The 10,727-nt window shown below is 44.9% G+C and overlaps 1 protein-coding gene across 1 annotated transcript in view; it reads right to left on the bottom strand.

The window, feature by feature from the left end:
• The window catches only part of Kiaa2012 (KIAA2012 ortholog), a 106,571-nt gene extending 99,327 nt beyond the window's left edge, over nt 1–7,244 (bottom strand). Inside the window, exons 1-2 of the mRNA XM_029477902.1 lie at nt 6,933–7,244; nt 4,660–4,926 (exon numbers count right to left, since the gene is read on the bottom strand). Of these exons, the coding sequence (XP_029333762.1) occupies nt 4,660–4,926; nt 6,933–7,016 (351 nt within the window). The 5' untranslated portion in view covers nt 7,017–7,244. The remainder of the gene's footprint in view (nt 1–4,659; nt 4,927–6,932) is intronic.
• Nucleotides 7,245–10,727: the final 3,483 nt, after the last annotated feature.

Here is a 10,727-nt window from a genome sequence, read left to right as displayed (position 1 = left end):
AAAAAAAAAAAAAAAAAAAAAGAAAAAGAAAAATTAAAATGAAATAAACACTCTGTTAGCTCTATAAGGGAGCTAATAGATAAAAAACTATAAAACCTAAAAAAACAAGAGTCTACTGAATCATATACACTTGGCATGAAAGTGTTTTCTGTAATTCAGTTAGATTTTAATGAAAATTTGATTCGTTTTCTTAGAACTGTAAACGGTTTGTGTAAGGAATGTGTTGGAAGACTCAGATCTCCTCTCTCCACTTCTCTCTGCTTCTCTCTGTCTCCTCTCTGTTTGTCTGCCTCTCTGTCTCTTTCAGCTCTCTCCCCGTCCCCTCCCCTTCCCCTCTGTCTCTCCGAGTAGACTGAGGTACAATCTTAGACCTCACACACGCAGGGCAAGTACTCTCTCTCTCTCTCTCTCTCTCTCTCTCTCTCTCTCTCTCTCTCTCTCTCCGCTCTCTCCAGCTCTGCTTCTTACACATATTGCCAGAACTGGGGAGAAACAGTTTTCTTCTGAGACATGCAGTGGCTTAGGGTTGGGCTGCGCTTTAGAACAAATTGACTATGCTCCAACTCCAGCTGCATAGCTTGGGTGTGTAATTCGGGGTAAATTATTTAATTTCAAGCCCCACTTTTTCCTCCTTCAAAGCAGAGGTAATGCTAGCACCCATATTATAGGCTTGTCCAGATTAAGTGACATTCCCTAGATAAAGATGCCTGGTACAGTTACCATTCAGAAAATATTAGCATGAGCTGGGGAGATGGCTTAGTTGGTAAGTATTTGCCTTGCCATGAAGTCAAGTCAGATGGGTAAGCTCCAGGATTAGTGAAAGACCTTGTCTCAAAAATAAGGCAGAGAGTGACTGAGGGAGACACCTGACACTGACTTCTGGCCTGACAGTGAATTCATGTTCTAATGGTGTTTGGAGGTGGGGCCTCTGGAGATGATTGGCTTAAAGAAGGTGATGAAGATGCCTCCCTTACCCCATGACATTAGTGGCTTTAGAAGAAGAGGAGGAAGAAGAGAAAGAGGAGGAAGAGGAAGAGGAGGAAGACGAAGAGGAGGAGAGGCCAGAGCTGTTACATGTGGCTTGGCTCTGAGATAATTTCTTTACCTCTGACTTTTTAGATGCAGCCAGAAGCCTGTCACCAGATGTGGTATAGATACTAATGTCAGGCACTTGAACTGACAAACTGCCACCAGCTCTACTCTCTAAATTACCCAGTCTGCTGTATTCAGTGACAACACAAAATGGACTAACATAGTCATCTCCATTTATCTATCTATCTATCTATCTATCTATCTATCTATCTATCTATCTATCTATCTATCTATCCATGTATGTATGTATGTATGTATGTATGTATGTATTGGATTTTTTGAGATAGGCTTTTTCCGTGTATAGCCTGTCCTGGAACTTACTTTGTAGACCAGGCCGGCCTCAAACTCAGAGATCCACCTGCCTCTGCCTCCTGAGTGCTGGGATTAAAGGCGCACAACATCATACCCAGAGAAAGTAGGCATTTTTGAAAGTATCAACTGATTCACAACATTTTGAAAACATGTGTGAGAAATAAGAAAACAATTAGAAAATTAATATCTGACAATTTTAGAAACTCTTTTTTTTTAATTAGGTATTTTCCTCATTTACATTTCCAATACTATCCAAAAAGTCCCCAATACACTCCCCCCCCCCAATTTTAGAAACTCTTTAGAATTCTGTTGTGTTTCACGATCATAGCCATGATTTTCATTTAGAAACCGCCCCAAATTATAACTCTCTGGGTTTACAACCAAGTGATTTCTAAATATGGACATGGCTGAATGAATCAAAGTCCTCCATGATGGTTTTTACTTTGAACCAAAACAAAACAAATCCAAGAGAACGCTCCATTGCCTGCAGAGGTCTGACATTGATCTTTGCTCTTCAGGAAGCTGGATCACCAGGAAACTGCCTAGTGGGGCTAGAGATGCCACTATAGAGATGCCCTCAGACTGGCACACAACTGGAGGCACTGTGCACGTAAACTCCTATCTCCCTGTACCATGTTCTTTCTGAACCTGTGTGTGTGTATAGGGGTGGGGGAGGTCTTGTTTATCTGGGTTCTACTTGGCCCAGTAGACATTCAGTAAGTGTCAATTACCATAATGGTGACTCCCCTGCTCTGTTTCCCTCCCCATTTGTGCTCTGAGTGTTGTCTTTTTAACTACTGGTATCCTTTATTTAGAGTGGCTCAGAGGAATACACCGTGGGTAATGGTGAATTCAGTTTATAAGCATAATTTGCTGAGTAGGATTTCAACTACTGAGCTATGCCTCCAGCACAGTTCTCGGTTCCACAGCACCTAAAACAGTTCCAGGATCATGGCAAATACTCAAGCATTTTCTATTTTTCTTTTTGACATGGAGTTTCTTTGTGTTGCCTTGGCTGTCCTAGAACTAGCTCTATAGACCAGGCTGGCCTAGAACGGATCTCAAACCAGAAAACAAACGTTAAAGGCAAGGCAGAAGGAATTTAATTTAGGGCAAATTAAGAAGTCAAATAGAGGGGCTGGTGAGATGGCTCAGCTGGTAAGAGCACTGACTGCTCTTCCAAAGGTCCTGAGTTCAAATCCCAGCAACCACATGGTGGCTCACAACCATCCGTAATGAGATCTGACGCCCTCTTCTGGTGTGTCTGAAGACAGCTACAGTGTACTTACATATAATATAAATAAATCTTTAAAAAAAAGAAGTCAAATAGATGCTGAAACAACATTGAGATCTGCAATCTAGGAGAGTTGATTCCACCCTATTTTAGGAGGACAAAGAGAAGAGCAGGGTCAAGGGTCACGGGAAGGGTCTGGGACTTGTGTGGGCCTGTCTGCGGGAAGGTGGACTACAGAAGTTGTACAGGTGTTTCTTGTTGGCTAGGGCAGAATGGAAGGGGGGACTTTTGTGGATTTTCCCTCCTTCTCCCTTTCAGTCTCCTCCCAATGTACCCCACTGCCAACGAGCTCATTAGCACAGATGTTCTAGAATTGTGTGGAGCCTGTGGTCAACTGTATGAACCTAGCAGAGCAGGAGAAGGATGTGGAAAACAGATGGGCCAGGCACAATCCGCTAGAGTCCCTTCAAGTTCAAGGGGTTGTAGGGTATCCATGCGAGCAGTGTGGAGAGAGTGCTCAGACTCAGGATTGCTCTGTCACTCACTGACCTCAGGATCACACAACTCCTTTAAGCTTCAGTTTCCTTATCTGCCAGAGAGCCAGAGTGGTGCGGAAGCGTGGGGACAAGGAAGGTTGCTGAGAAAAACTGCATCTCTCAGGAGCATGCTGGAGGATCAAATTGAAAGATAGCTTAAAGGAACAGTAAACATTTGATGAATGTTTCTTTCCCTTTCATTCAAGAATTTATTTATGATTTCATGGTAAAGGGCAGTGGGGCATGGGTCAAGAGGACAGAAGAGGCTTTCATTTGACTTGTGGTAGGATATGTAAGGTGCCTGCTGATCAAAGTGGGAGACAGACTAGGAGACACTGAAGGTATGCACAACCAGGACAGACAGTGCTTGCTGCAGAGGAGATATTATCCCATTAGATGCTCAAAGAAATCAACTTTCAATGAATAATGGGATAGGGATGTTTGCAATGGAGGAAGCAGTGGTCCACTTTTGCTCAGGAAGTGAAGTCTTCATAAAATGACATGCTGAGTTTTGAAGGTTGGGTTGAGTTATCCAGAGGAATGAACAAAAGTATAGTTGAGACAGGAGTTGTTGGGGTAAGCTAGTTTGCTTTAGGAGGGGTTGTGAGGGGTCCATCACTGAGGTGAGATGAAGAAGTGGGACATAGGGCCAGACATGGAAGTGAGAGCCAGCGTATGAAGGGCCTGGTGTCAAAAGCTAAAGCCTTATTAGAACTGAGAGACTTTGAAACTAGGGAGTAACTCACCATCTCTAATCTAGAATTTCACAGCATGATGTATCTTCCTAGACTGTCTTAGGCCTGATACATGTGGTTATAGAAAGCAGAGGGCCATGCATGCATCTCAACACATCAGACAGTGTGAACCAGAAGAGAGCAGAGCTTCCCCTTAATAGTAAACGCAGAATGGAAAAAGTAATTAACTTCTACTGATGCCAAAAGGCTCAAAGTAAATATTTAAAACATTCTAGTTTCCACGGGCTAGGGACGTCAGAGGAGGAATGGGGATGTTTGTGGTCATAGGTCAGGGTTTTGGGGGGTCTGGTTACACTCTGGATGTGACAGGGACTTTGTGTCACTGTAACTGAAAGAGAAATATGACATGATAATTCCAGAATTCCAGAGTCATCTTGCTTTGGGAGCTTCCCCTGTAGATGATCTGTGAGCCTCATGACAGCTCTCAGCATACAGGGCAAGTTGACAAAATGGAGGTCTGAGAGTGCCTTCCTTCCCAAGAAGTTACACTCATGGCTACAATCACATTTATGAACACATACCATCATCTTTCTCGGTTTCTCTTTATAGCTCTGGCTGTCCTGGAGCTCACTTTGTAGACCAGGCTGGCCTCGAACTCAGAAATCCGCCTGCCTCTGCCTCCCGAGTGCTGGGATTAAAGGCGTGCGCCACCACGCCCGGCTCCCAAGAAGTTACACTCATGGCTACAATCACATTTATGAACACATACCATCATCTTTCTCAAACTCACCTTTCTCTTTCCATATGCCAAGATGGCTTCTTTGAGGTCCTGAAGTGTGTGCAGTCCAAGGTCCTGCTTCTTCCTGGGACCTCTTCTCCTGTCTCTGGGTGTCCATGCTGACACAGCTAGCCCTTCTGAGTAGAGAATCAGTGCCCCCTTCCTTGTGCTGAAGGTCTTAGGAAGAAAGAGGTTCCAGGAGTGCTGGCTGGCACTGTCCCCATTCTGGGCTTTACTGACAAGGATGTAGTCTTCTGGAGACTTCCAGTTCAAATAGTCCTTTAATGAAAAGAAAAATTGTCAATCGAGACACTGTGTGTGGTGGTTTGAATATGCTTGGCCCACAGGAAGTGGTACTATTAAGCAGCAGGGCCTTGTGGGAGCAAGTTCGTCACTGTGGGGGTGGGCTTTGAGGTCATATGCTCAAGCTCTACCTAGTGCAAAGGAGAGCCTCCCCCTAGCTGTCTTCAGATCAAGATATAGAACTTTAGGCTCCTCTAGCACCATGTCTGCCCCCATGATGCCATGCTTCCCACCATGATGATAATGGTCCGAATCTCTGAAACTGTAAGCCAGCCCCAATGAAATGTTTTCCTTTATAAGCGTTGCCTTAGTCACGATGATGTCTCTTCATATCAATGAAGCCTAACTAAGACACTGTAGAAGATTCTTCTGCAGCAAACACTGTTTATGCAAAGTTTCTGCTTCCTAAAACCATTTACTTATGTGTACACATGCATGCACACATGCCACCTGTGTGTGTAGAGGTCAGAGGACAACAGGTGGGCAATCGTTTTTTGCCTTCTACCTTAGGGGCTTTAAGGGATCACACTCAGGATGTCAGTGTGAGTGGCAAGTGCTTTTACTGAGCCATCTCTCCGCTCCCTCCCTCTCCTCTTCCCAGTTAATTTTTCTCTGAATGCTCAGGTAGAATTTTGAAACTCTTTAACAATTGGGTTTTCTCTCTTTAGTGCAGCAGGCCTTTAATCCCAGCAGAGACAGGTGGATCTTTGCAATCCCGAGGCTATCCAGGCATGTCTAAATCTCTCTCCAAGAGAGCCAGGGCAACAAAGGGAGATGCTGACTCACAAAACAAATAAAACAAAACCCAAACATGGGCTTGGAGAAATGGCTCAGTGGTTAAGAGCTTGTTGCTCTTACAGAGAACCTAAGTTCAGTTCCCAGCACCCACATTAGGCAGCTCACAACTATCTGTAACTCCAGATGCAGAGCAGCCGACACCTCTGGCCTCTTCAGGTACCTGAACTCATGCAGACACACACACCTACAGTTAACTAAATATAATAGAAAATTTAAAACACACACACACACACCAACACAATAACAAAAAATTAGCAGAACCTAGTACACAAATCCATTTTATTCCATACAACTTTGAGAAGAGCCACATTTGTCTAGAGGCTTTGAGTAGAGCACAGTATAAGTTACAGGCTAGTTACACCTTCTAGTATGTAAGCAAAGATTCAGAATTATCAAGGACAGTAGATGACTTGGCAATTAGATTCGGACTGATAACCAACTTAAAAACGAGAAGCTATTCTAAGCTGCTACTGTTTCTGCTATACATAGAGAGAAGATCTGTACATTTCAGATTCTATGTAACATTGCCTAGTTTGACTACTTAGGTGACTATAAAATGGCTATATATTTTGTAAGTGTATGCCCTTTGAAACTTTATATATCTTTTATCACAGTGAGGGTCAAATAGTATATCAAACTACGGAGACATGGAGATCTCTGTTTGACCTGCGAGTTTGCAAAGTTCCCCAGTGCTTCTATTGTTCCTGGCAGTCCTCAGGAAATAAAACTCCAGCACAAGGGGAGTTTTGCCACCTCTTAAAAAATCTTCTAAAGTGAGATTTGTTTTGGCCTCTGTTAAATATGAATCCTGTGGGTTTGAATTCCACAACATTCCAAATAGCATAAAAAGGCACAAACACACACAGAGCGTTTCAACCACTGAACACTGTCCTAAAAGCCAACAGCAGTCAGTTCTCCTTCTAAATACCAGGTGGGAATTCTGGTCTTGTTCCAAATGTCCAGACTCAGACAATCTAGCTTTTCCTTCAGGTCGAGCAGAGGCAGTGGGGAGTGGGTATGAGGAAGGCAGATCGTTCCCATGGCAACTCTGGGAGTCAGGCACACAAGGGAAGATCCTCCAATGTCCTCCACTATCTTGGCTCCATAACATAGCTTGAAAAAACCAGAACATTCCCCCTTATCTTCAAAATGTGCCCCACCCCTACCCCAGCTCTAAGACTTACCTCTGGTTCAAAATAGACTTCCAACTTCTGTTTATTCTGGGCCAACTTCCCATGCCCTCGGCTCAGGAGAGAGAGGGTGACCATGTCTCCTCTCTGACTACTCCCTCTCAAGGGCAGTTCATCTCAGTTTTGAAGGCTGAAAACTGGTCACACCTCAGGGTTTCCAGAGCTCAACAGCAAACCAAAGGAGACTACGAACATTGGGCCTTTTATGAAATATATTTCCCCTTGTACAGCAGTCCAGTAACGGCCAGCCACACAGCCACACAGTTTAGACAGAGTGCATCTTTGTGGAGAGAAAAACCAAAACGTAAGGCCTGGCTCCTCAGACAGCAGGCTGTGTACTCTCTCTCCCTGAGCCCTTGTTGTCCCTGAGACCTGGTTGCTCTGCTACAGGCCGTTTGCATCTACAAATCTGGGCCAAGGCACTATCCTCCTCATTGTGAGTGGAGGCTGTTTCCAGTTGCTATGGCAGCATAGGGGAATGAAGTCCTTTAACCCAGGCAGGCCAAAGGCACTGGCTGGGGTGGGGATGGAGGTGGGGCTGCCCACTGGATATTGAAGGGACTGGCAGTCTCACAAACCAAGCCCTGGGGCAGAAGGTGGGGTAGGAGGCCATGTTGGTTTTTTTGTTTGTTTGTTTGTTTGTTTGTTTTGCACATGAGCCTGTCACTGTCAACTAACAGACTTCAGGGAGTCCTGTAGGTCATCTAAAGCCATCTATGACATTTCCCTTGGCTGTGCCCCAGGATCTGCCGAACTAGACAGAAAGCCTCATTTTATTAATGGCTGCTTTGCATGAGTGACTGGGAGACACTGAGAAGCTCTGGCTTTCTTTGCATCCCCGGTTCTCAATGGGGAACATTTTAGTTGTCACATCAGCCCCCTCCCTGCACCCCCCTCTTCCCGCTCCAACACACACAACATGACCGTACCATTTTGGGGCTTAGGATGTTAAGTGTCTTGCAAGGTGTGACTGTCTTGCATAATGATTATGGCTTGCCACCCTGTTACGAACTTAGCCACTTGCTTCTCTCTTTGATGGTTACACTCACAGCGCACAAGCTGAAAAAGGGACAGGAAGTTCAAAGGCCATTTTGCCGGTTAGGACTCAGTTTCGTCCAAGGAAAACAAACTGCTTGTGGAAGCGCCCCCTGTCGGTTGGTATTCAGAAGTGCAACTACCTGTGAGCTTACCGCTTCCTCTTGATGGAGGTCCTCCTAGCCTCCAAGGCAGGCTCCACCGCCTTGAGTGAGACCTCATGCTGTGTAATGAGATTGAGTTTATTTGGAGGAATTAAGATCCTGAATGTATGGGCTGGAGAGATGGCTCAGAGGCTCAGAGGTTAAGAGCACTAAATTCAATTCCCAGCAACCACATGGTGGCTCACAACCATTTGTAATGGGATCCAATGCCCTCTTACAGCTACAATGTACTCATATAAATAAAATAAATCTAAAAATAAAAAAGACCCTGAATGTACAGGTTCAATTTCACACCTCTAACACCCCCCCCCCCCACACACACACACAAAAGGGAGGGAACTCAGGAGGATCTCTGAGTTGAAAGCCAGCCTTGTTTACGGAGTGAGTTCCAGGACAGCCAAAGCTACACAGAGAAACCCTGTCTGTAAAAAATAAGCAAACAAATAAGCAAACAATAAGAACAAACAAAACAAAATTAAACATACTCAGTGAAAATGGCATGGCAGTTCCCAATAAAACAAAATAAGCACATTAGTGATAAGTTATTTCTCTGCTGATGAAATGAGGCAATTCAAGTCACTTTGGAATTGAGTCCAGGGGAGTCGCCATGGGGAGAGGGGAGAAAAAGAGAGAAAGGGCATGGGAAAAGGGGGAGAGAGGGGGGATAGGGGGAGAGAGGGGGAGAGAGGAGGGAGAGGGCAGAACCTCTGGGGGAAGGGCAAGGAAAGTTCAAGGTTGGGGGCAGGGTATTCGAAGTAGGGACTCAGGGATGCTGGGAGAACCTGGAGGTCAAGTCTGTCTTGGTGTGTAAACTGTGTACCTCAGTCCCTTGCCTCAGGGCCCCAAACCAAACAGTTGAATAGTCTAGGAGGTCTACCTTTAAGTACATTCCCAAAAGAAGTTTCTGAAGAAAGAGCCTAAGGTTTTCCCTGTGTTCACAGAAAACCAATGGCAACAGTTATAATGTCAAATCAAGGGCTGGAGAGATGGCTCAGTGGTTAAGGACACTTGACTGCTTGCTCTTCCAGAGGTCCTGAGTTCAATTCCCAGATACTGCATGGTGACTCACAACCATCTGTAATGGGATCAGATACCCTCTTCTGGTGTGTCTGAAGACAGCTACAGTGCACTTACATAAAATAAATAAGTCTTTTTAAAAATGTGAAATCAGGGGCTGGTGAGATGGCTCAGTGGGTAAGCACCTGACTGCTCTTCCGAAGGTCCAGAGTTCAAATCCCAGCAATCACATGGTGGCTCACAACCATCTGCAACAAGATCTGACTCCCTCTTCTGGAGTGTCTGAAGACAGCTACAGTGTACTTACATATAATAAATAAATAAATCTTGAAAAAAAATGTGAAATCAATCCAATTATTCACTAACACAGATGATTAAACAAAACATCATATGTATACAATAAAACAGTATTTGGTCTTAAAAGGGGAAAGCCACTGAGATATGTGCTACAATACTGATAAACCTTGAAGACATTATACTAAATGAAATAAGCCAAATATCCGATGTGCTAAGCACATGAGTAGTCAGATTTACCGAACCAGGAAGGGGGATGGTGGTGTTAGGGGTAGGAAGTTCTGCAGATAATGTGTCTGGGAAAATAAAAGTGTTCTTGAGACAGCCTCACCACAGGCTGGGTGTTCTCAGTGCCAAGGGACCGTTAATGGTAAACTTCTGTATCTTTTATCACAATTACTTCTATCAAAGATCTAGCGAACACTTGAACAACTGAATAGAACACTTGCTAATCCAAGTCCTTAGTTCCTCACAACAGCTACAACAAGATCCTGCAAAACCGGGGCTCTAACTAAAACCTGGGGTCTGAGGCTGCAGTTACCTATCTTCCCCTTCAATGCCTGTTCAAAGCATAAAAAAGACCTTTGACAAAAGGTTCCCAAGTGGTAACTATAGATGAGAAGAAACCTTAGCCTAAAGGAACATCCCATCCCTGGAAGCTGTTCCCTGAGGCAGAGGACCAAGGGGTTCTAGGAGGAGGGAGGAGGAGCCATGTGGAAGAGGGGGAGCACAGACAGTAGGGGGCTTGTGGAGGACTACAGACAGGAGGGCTGTTAGGGTGGGACATGAAAGGGCAGAAGGTCAATGGGAAGGCAGGAGGATAGTGGGGGGCAGGAGGGAGATGTTACAGGAGGTGCGAACATGACCTCTCTGTCTGCCACGGCTGTGGAGGTATACCCACTGGCTTTTATCCCTCAAGTCTTTCCTCCCCAGTCTTGTCTTTCTAAAGACAGGGTCTCATATATCCCAGGTTGACCTTGAAATTGCTTCATCGTCATGGTGATCTGGACTTCCTGTGAAGTGGACTTCCTACTCAGATGGGGTTTTCAAAGCAGGGAGGTGATGTGGCTCCATCTGGGCCTTTAGAAAGGTAAGTCTGAGAGACTTGCAAGAGGCGTCTGGACGAGAGCTTTTCTCGTGAACCCCTGTGTTGAACCCCCAGGACTCGGGCCCTGATCAGTCTTCCCTTGGACTTGAATGAACTTGTCTTTAGGTCAGGAATGACTAGTCAGTTGCTAAATGGCCATTGAATGAAATATACAAAGCTGACGGGGTTTCC

The sequence above is a fragment of the Mus caroli genome, chromosome 1, assembly GCF_900094665.2.
Source record: "Mus caroli chromosome 1, CAROLI_EIJ_v1.1, whole genome shotgun sequence".
NCBI classification, from domain to species: Eukaryota; Metazoa; Chordata; class Mammalia; order Rodentia; family Muridae; genus Mus; species Mus caroli.
The sequence above is the reverse complement of the archived record's forward strand: the minus strand, read 5'-3'. Positions and strand labels throughout refer to the sequence as shown.